This window comes from Electrona antarctica, assembly GCF_951216825.1.
Source record: "Electrona antarctica genome assembly, chromosome: 23".
NCBI classification, from domain to species: Eukaryota; Metazoa; Chordata; class Actinopteri; order Myctophiformes; family Myctophidae; genus Electrona; species Electrona antarctica.
The window spans coordinates 26213207-26236121 of record NC_136804.1 but is presented as its reverse complement, the minus strand read 5'-3'; the positions used below and the strand labels follow the sequence as shown (position 1 = coordinate 26236121).

At 44.8% G+C, this 22915-nt stretch overlaps 1 protein-coding gene across 3 annotated transcripts in view; it reads left to right on the top strand.

Annotated features, from left to right (window-relative positions):
- Positions 1 to 16863, top strand: part of sfmbt2 (Scm like with four mbt domains 2) — a 39783-nt gene extending 22920 nt beyond the window's left edge. For all 3 annotated transcript variants that reach the window (XM_079494529.1, XM_079494530.1, XM_079494528.1), the window contains 14 exons: positions 2324 to 2421; positions 3604 to 3705; positions 4235 to 4465; positions 4907 to 5033; positions 6087 to 6200; positions 6405 to 6447; positions 7573 to 7640; positions 9067 to 9209; positions 9835 to 9944; positions 11662 to 11837; positions 13138 to 13307; positions 14239 to 14514; positions 15097 to 15234; positions 15658 to 16863. In XM_079494529.1, the coding sequence (XP_079350655.1) occupies positions 2324 to 2421; positions 3604 to 3705; positions 4235 to 4465; positions 4907 to 5033; positions 6087 to 6200; positions 6405 to 6447; positions 7573 to 7640; positions 9067 to 9209; positions 9835 to 9944; positions 11662 to 11837; positions 13138 to 13307; positions 14239 to 14514; positions 15097 to 15234; positions 15658 to 15798 (1937 nt within the window). In that variant the 3' untranslated portion in view covers positions 15799 to 16863. The remainder of the gene's footprint in view (positions 1 to 2323; positions 2422 to 3603; positions 3706 to 4234; positions 4466 to 4906; positions 5034 to 6086; positions 6201 to 6404; positions 6448 to 7572; positions 7641 to 9066; positions 9210 to 9834; positions 9945 to 11661; positions 11838 to 13137; positions 13308 to 14238; positions 14515 to 15096; positions 15235 to 15657) is intronic.
- The last annotated feature ends 6052 nt before the right edge of the window (positions 16864 to 22915 follow it).

Below are 22915 nucleotides of genomic sequence, written 5' to 3'. Positions count from 1 at the left end.
CCGATCAGGCCATCACATGCGGGGCAGTGTTGATTTCGCCGACTAAAACTAAGACGAAAAATGTTCGTCGACCTTTTTCACTGGCGAAAACTACATGAAAACTAAATAAAAACTAAGCTATGATGACTAAAACTAAGACTAAATATACTGACAATTTCGTCAACAAATAAAAACTAGACAAAAAGGTTAGGAAGGGAATAGTGGATAAGAGATCCAGTATAAGTAAAAGACACAAGTCATTTTACAATTGGTTGCAAAATGCATTTTAGTCGACTAAATCAACTGTAGATTTAGTCGACTAAAATCTTATGATATTTAGTCGACACTAAACACTAAACACTAAACACTAAAACGACTAAAATGTGACTAAAACGGTTCGAATCCCGGCTCCTCCTGTCTACATGTCGAAGTGTCCTTGGGCAAGACACTGAACCCCAAATTGCTCCCGATGTGCTGGTTGGTACCTTGCATGGCTTCCGCCGCAATCGGTGTATGAATGGTTGAATCTATGTAAAGCGCCTTGGATAAAGGCGCTATATAAATGCACCATTTACCATTTCTGTGCCAGGTGGCAGCAGAGAGTAGTTAGGCCTTGCCAGGGCTATTTTGCTATATTTGGTCACTTTCATTTCCGCTTTCCCGGCTCGGAGGCCGCCATTGTAACGACCGGCTTGCATTAGCATTAGCTCACGCTGTTTACCTTTCGCCAGAAACGTTAACATGTCGGGAGCGATGCGACGTAAAATCACAAATCAGATCCGAACCTCGGATGGATCATCAAAACCACGGACAGCGCTCGTAGTTTCAGAGATACGAGGCATAGAAATCCTACTTTGACTGGAGGTAAATGGGGGCCGTGTGCATAAATCCTGGTGCTGGGGGGTGACGGAGGCGTTGCCTAGCAACCGGACCAATGTTAAAAGCTGATTTTCGGCTAAACCGTTTCATTTGGTGTAAAGCTTTAGGTAGGAACATGTCCGTATCCATCCATCCTCCTCTCCCCTGCCCCTGCTCCTTATAGTAAACCTTTCTTTTCCTCCTGTTTCCCACTTCTCCCCCCCTCCTACCCTCTCCCGCTGTTATCGGAGCACTCTTGCTGTCCTGCTCCTCGTCTCTCTCCCTCTTATGGAGACCTATAGAGAGGAGAGGAGAGGAGAGGACAATCGCAAGCCCTTCACTGAGCTCTCACAGCCACAGCACTCAGGGCATCCACGAGAGGTTCTCTCTATCTATACACAACAGGATGCAGGGACTGAGGCTTGAAATATTAAATATGATGAAGGCACGCACGCACGCACGCACGCACGCACGCACGCACGCACGCACACACAGCGGTGGTTATTTCCAGTGATGTAGTAGTGATGTCTGGATAAGTGGGTATACTCGAAAAAACAATACCCATGTTTATAAGAAATCTCAGAAACGGTGACATGAGCTCTGAATTGCCACAGTTGCTATTATTGGCAGAGTGATTTGAAACGATATTGAAACTGTTTTCATAGAAGTACTGTATGGGCCAGTGCCGTTTACAAAATCACTTGACTCTGTCTAGGCCACATTTAGACTGCAGTCACAACCAGTCAAATCTATTCAAATCTGATTTATGGCAGCCAAATCCAGCCCGAATTAGGCCCCATTTACACTGGCAGCCAAACCTAGCTAGAATCTAATAAGGCACATTTTTGGTTTGTTTTATATATATTATATAACAAATATCTAAATATTAATTAGATATGCCTACATCACGTCGCAGAAATCGAACAGATAATGAGTGCGCCAAACATTTATTTTCTACCTAGAAACTGGAAGTACGCAGAAATAGCTAGTAACCGCAGAAAGCTCTGAATCCACAAGCGTATGAGCAAATCATATAATTTCTCCCTATCACAAACGACACAGTTAAAATGTAAGACAAAAGTCATTTTTTGGTGTCCTCAGTCCTGACATATTTAGTAAGTAAAGCATTTGAGTACTTTTTCCAACACTGGAAACTGACAACAAATGAAACTCATGACTAATTTGACAACAAATGAAACTCATGACTAATTTGACAATCACATTAGTGTGTGTGTGTGTGTGTGTGTGTGTGTGTGTGTGTGTGTGTGTGTGTGTGTGTGTGTGTGTGTGTGTGTGTGTGTGTGTGTGTGTGTGTGTGTGTGTGTGTGTGTGTGTGTGTGTGTGTGTGTGTGTGTGTGTGTGTGTGTGTGTGCGTGCGTGCGTGCGTGTGTGTGTCTAATGTTAAGCGTGGTGGGTTTCGCTCTGACAGTGTGAGCTTCAGAAGAAATGTTGACTCTTCTTGACTCTCTGTATGCTCGCCCCTCAGAGCTGGGCTCACTGAAGAGCGCCCCCGAGTGGCAGCAGGCCCTGGAGACAGCACAGGACCAAGCACAGAAGAGTCCACTCCCACTAGAAGTATTCAAGGTGAGTCAGTCTCTCTCTCTCTCTCTCTCTCTCTCTCTGCTTTCTAACCCATTTTGACCTGAGATCAGATTCTAAAAATGTTTTCTACGTCCTGACAGTTTTCTGAAAAAGCTATGTTTCTATGTCAGTGGTTCTTCGATTTAAAGAAAAAATAGCAGACCTACAAGCTCGTAGCGCGCCACTTGGTGGCGCGCTATGAGCTTGTAGATCTGCTATTTTTCAATAGCTAAAGCATAACATAATGCTAACTCCAAAAGGGGTTCCCGCCCAAAATGGGCTAATTGAGCTCTATTTACCCAATAAAATCTGGAGCATTCATTTAACTCAGAAAGTGTAAAAGACACTCTGGATTTTACTGTGTTATGACTATATAACTATCCATTGTATATTATCAAACAATTCCGCTAGCTAAACGAGCACGTCCATTGGGTTTGAAAAGGTGATAAAAAAAGAATGAATACATATGAAACGCATAACCTCAGCTTATCAGGGTGGCTCCATTAACGGCCACAGTCCAGACACCTCTGCTCTTATCTTGGTCCGTGTGTGTGTGTGTGTGTGTGTGTGTGTGTGTGTGTGTGTGTGTGTGTGTGTGTGTGTGTGTGTGTGTGTGTGTGTGTGTGTGTGTGTGTGTGTGTGTGTGTGTGTGTGTGTGTGTGTGTGTGTGTGTGTGTCTGTGTGTATGTGGGTCTGCATAATATGCCACCGTGTTTAATGTTAACATTATAGCTAGATTTGCAGCACTATATATGGCCAAGATAAGCTTGTCGTGGTATTTATGCCTGCCCCGTGCTATCTTTATGCGTGTGCATGACTGGAATAGAGAATCCGCTTTTGTTGAACAATGTTTGCATGCTTGCATATCGTCTCTTGTCGGGTGGAAACCTCACGTGTCCAAAACGGTTCCTTTTTCAGGATGGAAATTCAAAAAGATCAAAGGTTTAGCAGATGGACACGCTCGAAGCGTGGCGTGAAGCGACGCGCTTTGAGCTTGTAGATCTGCTACTCTTGTGTGACTGTGTGACTGTGTGTGTGTGTGACTGTGTGTGTGTGTGTGTGTGTGTGTGTGTGTGTGTGTGTGTGTGTGTGTGTGTGTGTGTGTGTGTGTGTGCGTGCGTGTGCGTGTGTGTGTGTGCATGCGCATGTTCCTGTACTTACATGCCTTTGACATTACTGTGTCAGGACCATGTAGACCTGCCCAAGCACTCCTTCAAGAAGGGGATGAAACTGGAAATGGTGTCTCCGTGGATGTCGCTGCGCATCTGCCCTGTTTCTGTCAGCAAGGTGAGTCACGCTGAACCACTGAACTGTGTTTCTGCGAGAGAGAAAAAGCATGATAACAAGCCCAAAAGAAGTGACCACATGCGCACACCTATATTACATAGACTATTTAAAAATAGCTGATCTAAAAAAAAAAAAACCTGTGGACAAAGAAACACTATTTGAAAAATGGTTGTATAATATGATTGTGGATGTCCCTAAATAAATAATTAAAAAATAATAATAATAGCTGATCTAATAAGCTCACAATGGGTAGCGCAATTCTGACACTAATGTGTTTTTTATCAGAGAGACAAATCAGGAGAAAATCAACTTTGTTGTCGACCTTTTTCTGTCCCAGCAACACATTCTCACCAAATCTAGAGACGGTAAACATACAGTACATAGAGGACGTTTGCGAGATCTGCCGTAAGACGGCGCCCACCTACCGTAGGAGATGCCATTTGTGTCCCATTTCGACTCTAGGGAGGCGGCGAAAATGTGGGTGGCCCATCGTCCTAAACATCCACCATATTTGCTTCTCTCCACGCAGGTCTACAATGAGAACTACTTCCAGGTCACCGTGGATGACCTTTCTCCCGAGGCCACGCCCCTGTCCACCGTGTGCCACGCCGATTGGCCGGGCATCCTGCCGGTGCAGTGGTGTCTGAAGAACGGGGTGAGGCTGGAGCGGCCCAGGGGCTACCAGGGACAGGACTTCGACTGGGCCGACTACCTGAAGCAGAGTGGAACCGAAGCCGCCCCGGACGCCTGCTTCTCCAACGTAAGAGCACACCAGAAGAAGAATATTCAATTCAATAGCCTTTATTGTCTCCGAGGAGAAATTTGTCTTGGGCACCAAGAGACAGCGTTATATTACATACATACATACACACACAGTTCATAGTACAAAAAATACAGTTAATAGTACAATAAATAATTATCCTACCCACACTGTGCAAATATATCAATATGGACATATTCGCTCGGGTGGCACAGCAAAAAAATCGTTTGGGGAAAAATCCACATCAAATTCGTGTGTGTGTGTGTGTGTGTGTGTGTGTGTGTGTGTGTGTGTGTGTGTGTGTGTGTGTGTGTGTGTGTGTGTGTGTGTGTGTGTGTGTGTGTGTGTGTGTGTGTGTGTGTGTGTGTGTGTGTGTGTGTGTGTGTGTGTGTGTGTGTGTGTGTGTGTGTGTGTGTGTGTGTGTGTGTGTGTGTGTTCTAGACATGGCAGAGCAGAGGTTTTGCCAAGGACATGTGGCTGGAGGCAGTGAACCCTCACCAACCAGCAGAGGTGTGTGTGGCTCAGGTCACACAGGTCAGGGGACGCCTGCTGTGGCTCCGACTGCAAGGTAAAACGTGTGTGCGCGTGTGTGTGTGTGTGCGCGCGTGTGTCTTTGACTGGGTGTTTGTGTGCACTTGTACTCAGTAGTCCGGCAAACGGGGGTTGTGGGGTGGGAAATTTGGTATATAGTTTTTTTTTATTGGCCTAAAATATTGTCTATATACATGATACATTCATGAATCCACTTGCTGACCGGCTGTCGGTATTGAGCTTTTTTTTATAGGGATTTATATGTGAGCATACAATTGACATCCTATATAAGGCAAAAATTACAAAATTTCATTATGCTTTAAGTAGCATGTGACATGTCAAACTAGGGGGTTACCATGATTCTGAATCCATTTCAAGCATTAAGGTGGTTGCACACCGGCCGCGTTTTTCGGAAAACCGATGGAGAAACGCCGCTTAAAAATCAGAATTCGCGCCCGGTGTGTAGTTTTGCACAAAAAACACTTCTTGGGCTAAAAACGGCCATTGCAATCATCACAAATGTGATGAGGTCAGCACATTTTGGGGAATTTGGGCACACAGTGGCTATGGCCAATTTTAGCCCAAGGAGTGTTTTTTGTGCAAAACCCCCACACCCCCCTAGTTTGACATGTCAGATGCTATAAAGCATAATGAATTTGAAAATCTTGCCTTATATAGGATGTTAATGGTATGGTCACATATAAACCCCTATTAAAAAGATTGCTCAATGCCGACAGCCGGTCAGCAAGTGGATTGACGAATGTATGTTTGTATAAAGACAATATCTTAGGCCAATAAAAAAAGACTATAAACTAAATTTCCAGCAGGGGCTGGATGCAGGTCGGGCTTGTGACAATTAATGTTATATATCTGCTGTATATTATGAGTCTTGTCTCCTGCTGTTCCCTGCCTTGCCTTGTACTGTTTGGAAAATGCTGTATTTTTTAAGTTGTCAAGCTGTTTTTCTTTGGATTTCTTTTATTGTCTCTGTTTTTGTTATGTATTTTTGTTTTCTTGCATTCACTTTATTGAAACAAAAGCAGCCTGTCGGCTGCCGGACTACAGCAACTCACTCAGCCATCTCTTGCAGGTGTGTCTAAGCCCTTGTCAGAATGTATCATTGACGTGGAGTCCATGGATATCTTCCCCGTCGGCTGGTGTGAAGCAAACGCTTACCCTCTGACCCATCCTCTGAAACCTGTCTGTGCGTATAAAGGCACGCACGCACGCACGCACGCACGCACGCACGCACGCACGCACGCACGCACGCACGCACGCACGCACGCACGCACGCACGCACGCACGCACGCACGCACGCACGCACGCACACTCTCTCTCTGTCACAGTAGATATGCAATTTGAATTTCTTCCTGCAAGTTCACAAGCTCTCTCATTTATCTTTTCTCAGGCCAGAACCAGAAGAAGATTGCAGTTGTCCAACCAGAAAAACAGTAAGAAATTTGCTGAATCCTGCTGAATTTAAACCTTTTGCAAACTCTCCCCCGCACAAACACAGAATCACACCAGACCAGAGCATATTTCAGTCCAGGAGCCATTGATCAATTTCAGATGGCAGCCATTTTTGCCCTTACTTACGTCATCCTCAAAACCCTGGGTGGAGGCCATAGGGTTATAAAAGAAAGACCGTCTCAGTCCCACCCCCTTTCATGACGACGACAGGCCTGGAAGAGAATTCCCCATTCATTTTCCCCATAGTCGTTTCAAAAAGTATTTATTTAAAGACCTTTTAAGCCTCGGACAAAGCCAACAAATCGTTGGGCCGATCAAATAATTAGAAAGAAGAAAAAAAGGGCAGGGTACAACACTTTTGTTTTGTTTTTCTTCTTTCTAATTAAGAATTTCTAATTATTAAATTAAATTAAATTAAATAAATACTTTTTGAAGTATTTATTTACTTTTGGGTGGGATTTCATTAAATATTCAATAAATATGAAACACCATCACTGAATATGGTCAAGTCAATGCTAATCTCCCTCCACTCACTAGTGCCAGTCCATTGTTTGCCATCCTTTTACATGTAAACTGAAGACACAGCAACACAAGGAGTTTACCCAAGTGAGCCCCGAGGCCACTCTCTCGCTGCGAGCCGCTCCCAAGCCGTTAATTGAAACAGTGGCTTTTAGTGCAGGACTTGCTTTCCCAGGGCATTCCCAATTGTGTTCCCCGCGATTGATTTAGTTGACAAATGACATGTTACACCGGTGGCTGGCAAATGCAGCCCCCGGGAACACGAGGAAAGTGGCTGCTGGAGAGCAAGAGAAGTATGAGGTTTTACGGGCATACTTTGTCAGCCATCTCCTCCAACCACGAATACCATTCGTCACCTTCAGGGGGACCCTATCATCAATATCCCCCCTCCCCTCTTCATACTCATGGACCTGCAAATAGTGTTTCACACGCAACTGAATCTAACAAAAACACTTTTGCCATGGTGGAGAGTGGTAGATTGATTGGTTGAATGATTGTATGTATGGCCGTCCTGTTTACAGTTTGATTTAACTGGTCGTCGACTTCATCAATTAATTTGATTGGTTGAATGTTTTCCCTCACTGCAGATTGGCTCCACCCCAGCCAATGGAGACGGACCCTGTCAATGTCTGCCAGCCGGTTGCCATGGATCCAGGTAATGATAATCCTTGTAGCTGATGATTTAATTACAACAATTAATGCTAACGAGCTATAATGACGATATTAGGCATACCGATATGGACCCAGCAAACTGTGTGGTGGCAGCGGATTCGGGAGGCATTTTAGCAGCCAAAAACTGCAGAGAGAGCCGCATATTAATGAATGAACATGAGACTCACAGCGACCCTTCACAATCAGTGGATGTTCCCTCACAGCACGGCTCTCGACCGTCAGGGGAGGCTGCGGTAGTTTGAGCAAATCCACTGTATCCCTGTCTCGCCTCATCAACAAAGAAATAAGCTGTGTGTGTGTGTGTGTGTGTGTGTGTGTGTGTGTGTGTGTGTGTGTGTGTGTGTGTGTGTGTGTGTGTGTGTGTGTGTGTGTGTGTGTACTTTGTATTGAAGGTGCAAATACAAAGCTAGGTGTGTGTGTGTGTGTGGGGGGGGGGGGGGGGGGGGGGGGGGGGTGCATGTGTTACCATGAGGCCTATTGCCCTCCTGATTCGTTCCCTTTTTTTTAAAATACCACCTACTTGCTCATGCATATTCATCGCACCGGCTAATTACTATTCACCACGAGCAGTGCTGATCCAGGTGCTGCCGGTATCGGAGGTATCAGAGGTTGTAAGGAGGGTGGAGTGCAGCATACTGCATCATTATGGTGACCCACACGTTCCTCCGGTTCACGGTGGGGGTGGGGGGGGGGGGGGGGTGGGGGGTGCACAATGAATAGATGGTTGTTGTTTGATTCCGGGGACACCTCCATGGGCGAACCCCTTGGGAGTCGCCTGCTTAACCCATTTAGACCTGAGGCCGATTCTACAAATGTCTTCTAAATCCGTTTTGTGAAAAACCCTATGTTTCTATGTCAGAAAAAACTAAAATTTATGTAATGTAATTGGCCGCCGGCCCCCATCTGAAAATATGTTGTTCTAGGGACCCCCCCAGAAGCAAAGATTTGAGTTAAAAACGTTCGCTCTGAAAGAACATATATTCAAAGATTTGTTCCACATTTTTAAGATTTTTCAAAAAACAGCAGATCTACAAGCTGCACTCTTTTTCAATTGCTAAAGTCTAACATAATGCTTAAAACACCAAAAGGGGTTCCCGTCCAGAATGGGTTAATGTAGCGGTGGCCGGGTAACTTACATGTCGACATATACGCACATGCATATGTACGAGATGTTATACACTTACCGTACCTGTCTACACTCATACACACTTTCACGTGGACACACACACACACACTCGTGCTCACTCTTGCTTTCTTTGCGAAACTGTACACAAAGCAAGGTCATGCGTAGCAGTGTCGTCTGTTGAATAGAATATCCTGCAGTTTGCCATATGTTGCTAATATAATTATATTCATTGCACCGTCGGGTTAACGTTGTGCTTCTGCTGATTGCTCCCTCTCTCTTTTAGGCGCAGCCAATGGCAGCAGGTACTGCTGCTCTAAGATCTTTGTCAACCACCGGTGTTTCTCAGGACCCTACCTCAACAAGGGACGCATCGCCGAGCTGCCGCAGGCCGTAGGACCCGGAAAGTGCACCCTGGTGCTCAAAGAGGTGGGCTAACATGTGCACACGTTCACAAATGGCTGCTAGAGCCACAGCCAGGGATCAGGTTTAGTCAAGGTAGAGGAGACCTCAGGATCGAGAGAGTAGGGCACATATGAAGATTAGAAGTGAGAGGGGGAGGGTGGGGGGGGGAGGGTGGCGGGGGGGAGAGAAATATGTCTTAAGCACCTGCAGTCTCACAGCAGCACCTTCATTGTAATGTGTGGTACTGTCAATCAAGTGTGTTTACACGTACGCACAGTGGTTGCTGCTCAGCAAAACAGACCCTAATTTCTCTAGGGGCCCTGCGTGCGTGCGTGTGTGTGTGTGTTTGTGTGTGTGCGTGTGCGTGCGCGTGCGTGTGTGCATATGCTATTTGTATGTACTATGTACTACATTAAATAGGTCTATATGCACTATACAGTAAGTAGATTTAAAGTACACATGCATAAAGAGGGTGAGAGTATAATATGCATCTTTGTGTACGGTCCTTTTGATGTGGCTTGCTGCTTGACGTGGTTATTCGTTCATGCTTGTGTCACACACTGGCTTTGTAACGTGCTATTCCCCAATGCTCTGCATGTGTGCTCTGACCTGGAAGTGTGCCGTAATGTGTGCGTTCCGTTCCCTCCAGGTGCTGACCATGCTGATCAACGCCGCCTACAAGCCTGGGCGCGTGCTCAAGGAGCTGCAGGAGGTGGAGGACAAGAGCTGGGACTGCCACGAGGAGACCCTCAAAGCCAAGTACGGGGATAGGGCTGTAGGGCAGTGGTTCCCAAACCTTTTCCATGTAAATCGACATTTATTAGCCTGCGGACCCCCATTTGAAAAGATGTGCCAGGGACCCCCATAAGAGAAGATTTTTTTTTACGGCTCTAGCAGTGATTCTCAACCATTTCACCCCCAGTTTTATGGCATTGTTTATCTCTGGGACCCCAATTTATATTGTAAAATCAATGATAATTTAACTCTGAGAGTGTACAAATGGAACCAAACGAACCTGTTAGGGTCTGTTTGGTTCCATTTGTACACTCTCTGAGTTACAGACCCATAAGGGTCCATCTGGTTCCTAACTATCATTTAGCCGGGGACCCCCTGGAACTCCCTCAAGGACCCCTAGTGGTCCCCGGACCCCACTTTGGGAACCGTGGCTGTAGGGGGACATAACAGAGCTTAGAGGGGGAGTTCCAGGAGGTTTTGATTGATTGATCATTTTATTAGACAATAAAATCCAACTGTACATGGTACAGTCAAGCACATCTGGTCCAAAAGGACAGCAGCGAATGAAGACCTTGCGGTCTTGTCTCCATGAGCAACAACAATTGAGATATCTCAAAAACATTAAATCCATGTACAGGTTGGAATAGAAATAAATTGGGAGGGTGGGATAAAGAGGTGGGGCAATCAACCTTCTCTCCCTTTGACCCGATGACAGTGACAGGTGATTTTTTTTTTAAAGGAAACCAGTGATTTGCTTGTTTTGAGGGAAGGGGGCAGGGTATTCCACACCTGAATGGTTCCCAGCAACCGAGAGGTTCCCACTTAAATGATTTCTTAGGAATGAAATGGACCGTGTACACTACAGGTCTGTAACTCTGACAGTGTACAAATCGTAAACATACAAACAAACGCCGAACATTTTGTACACTCTCAAAGTTAAATGTTAAACACTGGGGATTGTACAGTGTAGATTGGGGTTCCAGTGATAACGATGGTATCAAGTGGTGGTCTTAAAAAAAGGTGGAGAATCACTGGAACTTTCAGACGGGCATCAATTAACGCAGATGTTGTCGCCTGGACCAACGACAGTTCCGCGGGCGCGACAATTTCATGGGACCGCGGCCACGTAAATACGATTGCACTGTCGCCACCTCGACTTATCCGTGCGCATAAATAAAAAACAAAACGCGGGTCTCATTGAAAATTAATTACTAGGCGCGTTAATCGCTGCTCATCTGAAAAAGATGAGCAGCAAAGGGGGCAGTAAAGTAGAAATGATTCTGTGAGAGTAGGAAAAGCCACAGTTACTACGCAGTACTATCCTATTATAGTTGAGGTTTAGGGCTGATGAGATATGAGAGAGCTTGTTAGATTCCTCGTCGCGTCTGTCCTTGAGGGGCTGCCCTGCAGCATAACATGCCTTCCCTAACCTTAGCCATTAGCGGGGAGATTATAGAATTGACCCTCTCTCTCGGCTTCCAACAGGCAACTTCGCTGCTCCACATTCCAGGGCGGCCTCTCCCCATCAAACCCATTACATGAATTCTTGATGGGCCTCCTAAAACAGCCCCGCATTATCCCACTACAGCGCGGGGGCAAATCACCGTTCATTTTAAAGCGCCATGATGGATTATGGATACTTTAATTATCTTTTGTTCCTTCCATAAATAACGTTATAATTTGCTCTTCGGGGGGGCTGGTGGCTGTCTGACAATGTTGCGCTGTCGTCCTCCGTTTTCAGGTACAAAGGGAAAACCTACCGATCTTCCATTCGTCTCGTCCGCCTGACCGACCAGATCGCCGACTTCTGCCGCAAAGTGTGCTTGAAGCTGCAGTGCTGCCCCAACCTCTTCAGCCCCATGCAGGTCACCGACATGTGTCCCGAGAACTGCTCTGTGCAGACCAAAACCAAATACAGTGAGTTGTCTGCAGCGGTGGACAGACTGTTCACACAAGTATCAATACAATGTAGGCTACTGTAGAAATACTCCGTTACAAGTAAAAGGCCGGAATTCAAAATTCACTTAAAAGTACAAAAGTATTGGCATAAAAATGTATTTAATGTACCAAAAGTAGGAAGTACTCATTATGCAGAATGTCCCGTTTCTCAAATGTATACAATGTATAAAAAATCTTTTGAAAATAGCAGATCTACAAGCTCACAATGCGTCATTGCGTTGCGCATTGTGAGCTTGTTGATCGGCTATTTTCAAATAGACAAAGTTTAAATAGGGCTGAAGTGGTTAATGTACGTTTTGTAATAATAATCCAATTAAATCTACAAAGTAACTAGTAACTAAAGTTTTAGTGGAGTAAAAGTACAATATTTCTCTCTGAGATGTAAAAGTAAAAGTATAGAAAATTGGAAATACTCGAGTAAAGTAAAAGCACCTCAACATTGTGCTGCAAGTATACAGTACTTACGTAGTACGTAGTTATGCATTCCAACACTGGTTGTCTGTTTTGTGGATCAGGTGTAATTACGCACAGCATTTCCCACGCCGCAAAATAATGCGTGTAAACACATTTTTTAAAAAGCATGCCGTGTTACAAGGGTCTAATTGTTGTTTATGAGCAGCTCAGCATTTGTTTAACCCATTTTTGGTGTTTTAAGCATTATGTTATTTAGCTATTGAAAAATAGCAGATCTACAAGCTCATAGCGCGGCACACTCAGTGCCGCGCTATGAGCTTGTAGATCTGCTATTTTTGAAAATGTGCATCAAATCTTTGAATATATATTGTTACAGAGTGAACATTTTAACTCAAAGCTTTGCTTCTGGGGGGTCCATGGAACAACATATTTTCAGATGGGGGGGCACATTACATATAATTTTCGGGGTCCTTGACATGAAATATTGAGCACCACTGATACAGAAACATAAGGTTTTTCAGAAAACTGTCAGGATTTCGAAGACATTTTTTAAATTTCGACGTCAGGCCTAAATGGCCCAAACCACACCAATGGGTCTCCATGCAACTCCTTGCAACCAAAACGGTTGCGAGGAGTTGCTTGGCGACCCTTTGGTGTGGTTTGGGCCATTGAATTGAACCAGTTGAATCACTTGGGTCGACGTGCAACAAGACGTATCACACCGCTGGGACCAACGCTAAAACCGTCTCGTCCCGTCTCGGCCCTTTGGTGTGGTTTAGGCTTTAGGTTGCGTTGTTTTTTGTCCCCCTCTAACGTGTGCTGCTGCTGCGTGTTCCCCCCAAAGCCCACTACTATGGGAAGAAGAGGAGGCTCTCCAAGCCGCCAGGAGGAGAGGAGCCCGCGGAGGGAGACCTGGCCAAGCCGCCGCGGCGCAGGAAGAAGAGGAAATCTATCTTTGTCCAGAAGAAGAGACGCTCCTCCGCCGTGGACTACACCCCCGCTGGCTCGCCACGGGTTAGGACTGCAGCTCCTATTCCCTTCTGCTCTTCTTCCACTCTTTCTTTTGTTATCTTTCTTTCCTTCATTTTTCTTTTTGTTCTTCTGCCTTCTTTCTCATTTTGTTCAGTTGGCTTCCTTCCCTGATGCCTTCCTTCACTCACTCATTCATTCCTTCCTTTCCTCCATCCCTCCCTCCCTTCCTTCATCTTTCCTTCACTCACTCATTCATTCCTTCCATCCCTCCATCCCTCCCTCCCTCCCTCCCTTCCTTCTTTCCTTCATTTTTCGTTTTGTTCTTCTGCCTTACTTTCTCATTTTGTTCAGTTGGCTTCCTTCCCTGATGCCTTCCTTCATCTTTCCTTCACTCACTCATTAATTCCTTCCTTCCTTCCTTCCTTCCTTTCCTCCATCCCTCCCTCCCTCCCTCCCTCCCTCCCTCCCTCCCTTCCTTCCTTCCTTCCTTCCTTCCTTCCTTCATTTCATTGCTTCCTTTCCTTGCTTCCTTCCTTTCCTTCCTTCCCTCCCTCCCTCCCTCCCTCCCTCCCTCTCTCCCTCCCCCTTCCTTGCTTCCTTTCCTCCCTTTCCTTCCTTCCTTCCCTCCTTCCTTCCTTTCCTTGTTTCCTTTCTCCCTTCCTCTTTTCCTTGCTTCCTTTCCTCCCTCCTTTCTTTCTTTACTCCTTCCTTCCTTCCTTTACTCCTTGGCTTCCTTTCCTTGCTTCCTTTCCTCCCTCCTTCCTTTCTTTACTCCTTCCTTCCTTCCTTTACTCCTTGGCTTCCTTTCCTCGCTCCTTCCTTCCTTTACTCCTTCTTGCCTTCCTTTCCTTTTTTCCTTTCCTCCCTCCTTCCTTCCTTTCCTCCCTCCTTCCTTCCTTCCTTCCTTCCTTCCTTTCCTCCTTCGTTCCATCCTCCATCTGTCAGACTGACAACACGTCTCTCCCCCTCTCAGGACAGCGACGAGGAAGAGGACTATGGAATGGAGGTGCATTCGGGCAGTGAGGAGGGCACCAGCTCCGAGCCGCGCGAGGACCACACCGACACCTCCTCCGTGGAAGTGTCCAGCCGGCCGCGGCGGGCCGCCGCCATGCGCAGGGCGGGCAGGGTGGGCACAGCCGTGGGCAGCCAGGAGGGTCCTGAGGGCCGGAGGAGGTCAACGCGCTCTCTGTCCACCCATTCACAGAACAGCAGCGCCAAATACCAACCGCCCAAGAGACAAGACGTGCAGGTGAGACCAGTGGTTCCCAAACGTTTTCATGTCAAGGACCCCCAAATTGACACTAATTAGCCCGCAGACCCCCATTTGAAAAGATATGCGAGGGACAAGCATCGCAGTGCGATGTGTTTGTATATTTTCTATTATATCTTTTTTAAATTGACAAATTTGGAAAACGTAGAAATTTTAATTGTGAAATGGGCCACCCATAACGAACTTACAACCTTTACTTTGGTACCTGCTGTAACCGGGCGCCCCCTCTTTATCTCATACTCCTCTGTGTCTCATAAAGCAACATGTATATTTTTTGTCCTTTTTTGAATAAGAATATGAAGGTTTTCAGAAAACCTTAGGTTATAGGTTTTAGAAGGCATTATAGAATCTGCCTCAGGTCTAAATGAATCAATGGTATATTGTTACAATAAACCTTACTTTACTTAAGAAAAAAATCCCTGTACTTCTTCCACCACTGGTGCGAGACCGCAGCAATTATGTGATTAAATGTTGTAAGCTCTGTGTGTGCGTGTGCGTGTGCGTGTGCGTGTGTGTGTGTGTGTGTGTGTGTGTGTGTGTGTGCGTGTGCGCGTGTATCAGGTGGAGGGCCGGCAGGAAGAGGAAGAGGAGGGTCAGTTAGTGCTGGACAGGAATCCTCTGGAGTGGAGCGTAGACGAAGTGGTCCAGTTCATCAACTCTACTGACTGTGCCTCCCTGGCCAACATATTCCAGGAACAGGTACGTGCACACACAGTTCACTCTCACCGTTTTTCTTTCAGTTTCATCTTTTTCTGTCTCTCCTTCAGTGATTCCGTAGGGTCTGTAGGCCACCTACGGACGGCTGCAATTCGAAACTGGCCCCCGTAAAAATCTGAATCCCACCCGGGCCACCCCTCACCCACCTTTCCCCCTTACTGTTTGTTTCTTTTCCCTTTTTACCTCCTCACATGATTTCCTGTCTTTTTATATAGAAGTGTTGTACGTCTGAAAATGGTGGACCCTGTTGTAAGTGTAATGCAGTGTGTCGTCCACAGTTAAAAGTCTTTGTGCGTTCATGTGAAATGTACCCATTCGGCAAACTGAATATATATATATTATATATATTTTCAATCAATCAATTCTGCCACTATAACAACACGGCGTCATTTCCCGTTCCTGTAGGACATCGATGGGCAGGCCTTGCTCTTGCTGACCCTGCCCACGGTCCAGGAGTGCATGGACCTGAAGCTGGGCCCTGCCATCAAGCTGTGCCACCAGATTGAACGCGTCAAAGTGGCCTTCTACAGACAGTACGCCAACTGACTGTTGGCACGGGCACGCCTCATCGCTGGAGGGCATGGCGGAGCACGGCTGGCCCGCTCAGACGGTTTCCCCCGGCGAAGAAGAATGTTTAACAGCAACCCGGGAAGACTCAGCTCGTCACGTCGATATCCCAAAAGGGCCGTGCCCCTTTGGGATTCTTAATCTGGAGTTTTTCTGTCTCACTATCGGAGGGATTTCCGAGTGAAAGAGGGACATTGTAGGACTGATGGCGTCGGCATTGGGGAAGAAGGAGGCCTTTTGTGGAGGATGTTTTTTTCCATGGAGGGAGTTGAAGAATATTCTACTTTGAGTGGAGTCTGGAGGAGGGTGATGTACAGCATACCCAGATAAGACTGCCATCTGCCGCGTGTGGCAGGGAGCGTTAGCACGTTGGAGTCGGTCCGTGTGCATTACAGATCTGTGAAGTGCTTTATTTCTGAAAAGCAGAAGATTTATTCATGAACACTTTTCTTTTTTTTTATACTTTTCATTTCTGGACTATTTTGTATTTGCTATAGAGAAGCATCACTGCATTTATGTTCACATTATTGTTATTAGTCATTAAGCTAGCCCCCTCACCCCCATTTGTGTAAAATGATTGGTTCCTGATTACATGTAACAACAAAGTATATAATAACCCAAGGACGTAATATATTTACAATATTTATTGCTAGCGTTATTTATGAGGAGTAATATATCTTGGGGAGAGAAAAGAGTCGAGTGGCTGTAATGTAATATTTACTTTAATTCAAGTTCTTTTAAATCATCCCTGAAGGATGATTATTAATTTATTTCAGATACAAGCTGGCTATCTGCATGCATCTAGATACACATTTCATTTGCATTTACAGCGAAAAGTGACCAGCCACATGCTGCCTTTTTTTTCTTCGTCTAATAATGACCCACTAATTTATTTCAATCTATTTCTGTTCACTCCTCATCGTTACGAAAACAATCGTGTGAAGCAATCGTCTAAGGTATTTTGTAGCCATCTATGCAAATGTGGTGCAGATATTTTTGATAAATAAGAATAAATTTATACTGATTTCTTTTCCCCTTTCTACACACGGTTGTCCCTGTGCGTACTCATTGACTATGGTGGGAAATGTATGTCTCATGAAGCTACATGATGGTGGTGGGATTATAGATGAATCCGCGGATGACAAGACTAGCTCAAAATAAACAGAATTAGACAGCTAGTACAAACATGAAAACAAATGATGCCTGTGTTTAATCACTTAAGTTATTATATCAGTGGCTCCCAAACTGTTTCATGCCAAGGACCCCCAAATTGACACTAATTATCCCCCGGACCCCCTAAGGAAAAGATATGCCAGGGACCACCATAAGAGAAGATTTTTTCGGCTCTATCAATTATCAATGACCCCCAGTTTGAAATGAAATTAAATGATTACTATATTTACCCAGGGTATCTGGGCTAAGCTCAAGAACTTGTTTCCAGCCAGGCCCTGCTCATAGAACATTTCATCGTAGTGGTTCAATGCCTTGTTCAAGGGCACTTCAGCGGTGGTAATTTTAACGTGTCGGACCGCTGATTCGAACTGGCGACCTTCCGGTATCAAGACCGCTCCGCAATCCGTTCGGCCACCGCTGTTTGACATGCATTCGTCTATGGATCCCCATTTAATGGCATTTCTATCTCTGGGACCCCCAATATATATTGTAAAATCAATGTTAATTTAACTCTGAGAGTGGAACCAAATGGACCCTTTAGGGTCCATTTGGTTCCACTTGTACACTCTCAGAGTTACAGACCCATAAGGGTCCATTTGGTTCCAAACTATCATTTAACTGGGGACCCCCTGGAACTTTCTCAAGGATCCCACTTTGGGAACCAATGACTTATACCCTATGAGCAGATCTACAACATGGCCCTTGCAAAGTTGTGAGTTTGTGAGCAAAGTGGTCAGCTTGTAAACCACACCTCCACCCTGCTGATTAATTGAACACCTGATCATGTGTATGAGGCTATTCAGGCTGCTGCGATCTACCTTTTGGGATCACAATTTGAAGTTATCATTTCTAACTCGAGTGGATTGATGTCACACTTAAGCCAGTTGATGGTTATATTATTACTGAATATAAAATGGGAATCACGTGAATTCTGCCAGAACCAATGACTTACTTAACCACTAAGCCCTATATATTTTATCATACAATAAATAGCACAAATAGCTGATCTACAAGCTCGATTGGGCTGTAATCTATCTCTGGGGAAAAAGAGAAAGAAAGAAAACTTAAAGGTATATTCAGTGATTTCACTTAATTCAAATATCACTTATTTTTTCTTATTTTTTGGATAATCCTCCCTACTATAAAGTGTGATGACCATATAAGGAGTTCCTCCCTGTCCCCAGTGAGCCCCTGGGGTCAAAAAACCCTAGTTTCGGTTTGGGCTTTGGGTGGCAAAGCCTTCATCCAATCAGGATGAGAGGGGCCTTCCTCCAATCATGATCGAGTGGGGCGGGCATTGGTGCACGTGCTGTTGGTCTGTTGTACTTCCCCCACTGTAGAGCGTGTGCATGTGCACATCTTGTTACCGGGTGGACCGGTTTTTTTTCCAAATCACCCAAATCACTGAATGCTCCTTTAATGTTTAAAAATGTGAAGAAATTGACATAGCATTGTTGGTGACAGGTGCTGGTGACAGGTGCATATTGTATGTGACAAGAACAGGTAAGTCTACGAAATAAATATGTAAAAGAGGTGCAAAAGAGGTGCAAAAGAACCACATGCTCTCTCGTACTTACAATTGCAATTACACCAGACAGACAGGGTTTGTCACACATGCAGTAGGCTAGGCTTATGCTACTTCATTTGCCAACTTCTTGTGTGTAATATTGTCTGAGATTTATATTCAGTGTATTCTGTGCTGGAATACAAGTCGTCTAATATGGGCACAGTTGAATTAATTGAATAGCGCTCTCACACATACACAGTGGTGGAAAGTAACTAAGTACTTTTACTTAAGTACTGTACTTAAGTAGAATTTTGAGTTATTTGTACTTTACTTGAGTATTTCCAATTTCCAGTACTTCTACTCCACTACATCTCAGAGCCAAAATTTGTACTTTTTCATTTGAAAACTTTAGTTACTAGTTACTCTGGCGATTTTTTTACACATTTCGGCCATTTGAAAATAGCCGATCTACAAGCTCACAATGCGTCGCGTTGACGCATTGTGAGCTTGTAGATCTGCTATTTTCAATAGATTTTGTACACATTTTGAACTTTTTTGAAGCAATATGAGTACTTTTACTTTTATTTTGATGCCGATACTTTTGTACTTTTACTCAAGTACATTTTCAATTCCGTACTTTTACTTGTAACAAAGTAGTTCTAAATTGCAGTATTGGTACTTTTACTTAAACAATTGAGTACCTTTTCCACCACTGCATATACACAACCACAGGCAGTCGTGTTTGAATTTATATGCTGGTGCATCAACATTTTAGGATGGTGATTTTCGTGGAATCTAAACAACTGAAAACAGGCAATTTACAAGCTCACAACGCGTCGCAGCATGACACAGTGTGAGCTTGTACATCTGCTATTTCCTGTGCATAACACTGGTGTGCAAGTAAGTATAAATCGAGCATAATTCCAACCCTTATAACCTAACCTCTAAAGGTCTAATCCTTAAAGGACCACTTCACCACTTTTCAACCTATCTTCATATAATAGGTCCTCACTAATAATCATGATAAAATGGCGATTTTTTTCTACTCAGTCTGTGTCTCATAGGAGGGCTGTGGGCAGTTCAGAAACCGTCTTCCAGTGACATCATCGATGGGGAATCCAAGCTAATAGAAACTGCAGGCTTTCTAGTCCTGAAAAGTTGCAATGTGAAAATGGAAGCCATCGTTCTCACGATAATGAAAATCTAAATATTATCTTGTTTAAAAAAAAATCTGCCTAATGATGATGTCACTGGAAGACGGTTTCTATACTGCCCACAGCTGTCCTATGAGACACAGACTGAGTAGGAAAAAAATCGTGCCATTTTTTCATGATTATTAGTGAGGACCTATTATATGAAGATAGGTTGAAAAGTGGTGAAGTGGTCCTTTAACTCTCCAAAAAATTGTCTTAAAAATGTCTATTTCTCATATTCCACTATACTTCACGAGTATAGTAATGCAAACACACACACACACACACACACCTCCGAATGACTACAGAGTCACTCTGAAAAGCTGCACCACTCAACTGCTACCTTATACGGTTGCCTAGCAACCTCATATCAAACGTCCGCTTTGCATGATATTTTCCCCTGTTGTATGTGAATACAAACTAAGTAAGTCGTGACTGCAAGAGGGTAAACATACATTTATATATAAATAAAGCTTAGAATAAAGCTTTCCAATAAAGGAGAAGGCAAAAAAAGAAATCACTGAATTAAAACTTCACATCTGTGCTGCTTTCAGTTTCAGGGGATTCAAATAAAAGAAAACAGAATACAAGGGGTCTAAATAGAGCAAAGTACCCCCCCCCCCCCCCCCCCCCCCCACGCACACACACACACACACACGAACACCCCACCTCCTCCTCCCAAAACACGGAAATAAACACACTTTGCATTAAATTCTGACAGGACACAGCTGGATGAAGCTAGCCTCATTGAGCATGTGAGTTTGTTTGCGTGCGCACGGCGCGGGTGCGTGTGAGCTGGAGTGCTACGCGTGGGTGTTGTATGGTTAGACATAACTCTTGAGTTATCACACACACACACACACACACACACACACACACACACACACACACACACACAACAGCCTTCGCATCGCACACTGAAATCTAGGTCATGGGATCACATACATAGTGCAGTCCTTCAGAATCAGAGCACAGAGAGAGAGAACAATCAGATAACAAAATGTTGATGTTCCATCCATCCTAATTTAGTCACAATGACAACAGATCTACAAGCTGAGACGCGTTGAGAACGGGCCGGCTATCTTCGGTGCATGACACTGGGGTGTACATTTTGGAGTGTGTGTGTGTGTGTGTGTGTGTGTGTGTGTGTGTGTGTGTGTGTGTGTGTGTGTGTGTGTGTGTGTGTGTGTGTGTGTGTGTGTGTGTGTGTGTGTGTGTGTGTGTGTGTGTGTTAAGACTGTACCCTAGCCATGTTTTTTAGGACTCGAACTTCGGCAGGAATTTTCGAGCAAACTTCCGAACCATTTGTTTATAATTCATTTAAGAAATAACTGGGGGGGCACTGTCTGGGAGGGCACTGGGGGGCAATGGGGGGACACTGGGGGGGCACTGTCTGGGGAGGCACTGGGGGGACACTGTCTGGGGATGCACTGGGGGGACACTGGGGGGGACACTGGAGGGGCACTGTCTGGGGAGGCACTGGGGGGGGCACTGTCTGAGGAGGCACTGGGGGGGGCACTGTCTGAGGAGGCACTGTCTGAGGAGGCACTGGGGGGCAAAAGAAACGGATGGCTCAAGCCCATTAATTAAGATTTGAGTGCCAACCCTAACGAGCGAACGTTCGAACCCCCGAATGTTCGGGGACAGCCTTAGTGTGTGTGTGAGTGTGTGAAAGATAAGCAATTCCAATATCTATTGCTCAATCTCTGCAATCATACCTTCAACACATTCAAAGCACCAACTATATGGCATAAAAACCAGATCATTCCTCATTAGCCCATAATTATAGAGGAATCTCCTTAATGCCAATTGCTGCAAAACTTTACAACAAACTCATCCTTAATCGTCTTATCCCCTTTGTTGAGCCTCTACTCTACTCCTCTACTCAGGAATCACAGCTATGCAACCTCGATCTCGCACTAGTCTTTGTTGATTTCTCAATACAAAGGCTTTTGATTCATTGGACAGAGCCAAAATGTGTGAAATTCTTAAATTATATGGTATCCTACTATCCCCGACAAAATGATCGATGCCATACAAGTTCTATTATACAAATACATCAGCGACCATCCTTACTCCTGACACCATCATTCCCCATCCTTGCTGGCATACTCCAAGGCCACACACTTGCCTTGTTTCTATTTATTATTGTTGTTGATTATGTTCTTCGTATGTCAGTTGATAACTTGATACTATCAATGATAAGGGCTACCAACTAAACCCTAGGAGAAGCTCTCGTCATCCTGCTAAATACCTAACCGTCACTGACTTCGCTGATGACATTGCGCTTATCAGTCAATCATTGGAGTACGCTCAGGCTCTCCTTCAGTCTCTTGAGCAGGCCTCCAGCTGTGTTGGTCTTTATCTCAACGAGACGAAAACTGAATACGTAAATATATACAAATCCAACAATAACCACTTTATAAAAACACTTAACAACACTCCTCTGAAACAGGTTGATGACTACAAGTATTTGGGTTCATATATATCTTCTTCCCAAAAGGACTTTCAAACAGGAAGGGTATGGCCTGGTCAGCCTGGAATGACATGCATAAGATCTGGTCATCCCAGCTTAGTAAGATATTCAAAGTTAAAATATTTAGGACGACCGTTGCGCTGATTCTACTCTACGGCTCCGAGACATGGACACTTTCAAAGAAATTAGAGAAACGGTTGGATGGCACTTACACCCGCCTTCTAATGAGAGCACAAAATCTCCCTTGGAAGAGCCACCCATCGACTAATCTAATATACGGCAACCTTCCCCGTGTTTCTTCACTAGTCCGATCCAGAAGAACACAGTTTGCTACAGAGCTGACAATGAGGTTATATCTTCCCTTCTTCTCTGGAATCCTGCCTCAAAACAGACCAGAGGTAGAAAAGTGTGTGTGTGTGTGTGTGTGTGTGTGTGTGTGTGTGTGTGTGTGTGTGTGTGTGTGTGTGTGTGTGTGTGTGTGTGTGTGTGTGTGTGTGTGTGTGTGTGTGTGTGTGTGTGTTATTTTTGCTCTTACTGTATTTTTGCTCTTACTGTAAAGCACTTTGAACTGCACTCGTTGATTGATTGATTGAGAGTGTGTGTGTGTGTGTGTGTGTGTGTGTGTGTGTGTGTGTGTGTGTGTGTGTGTGTGTGTGTGTGTGTGTGTGTGTGTGTGTGTGTGTGTGTGTGTGTGTAAAGTAGTCCATGGTTTGATTTGCAATTCAAGACCCCTATTTGGCCAGTTTT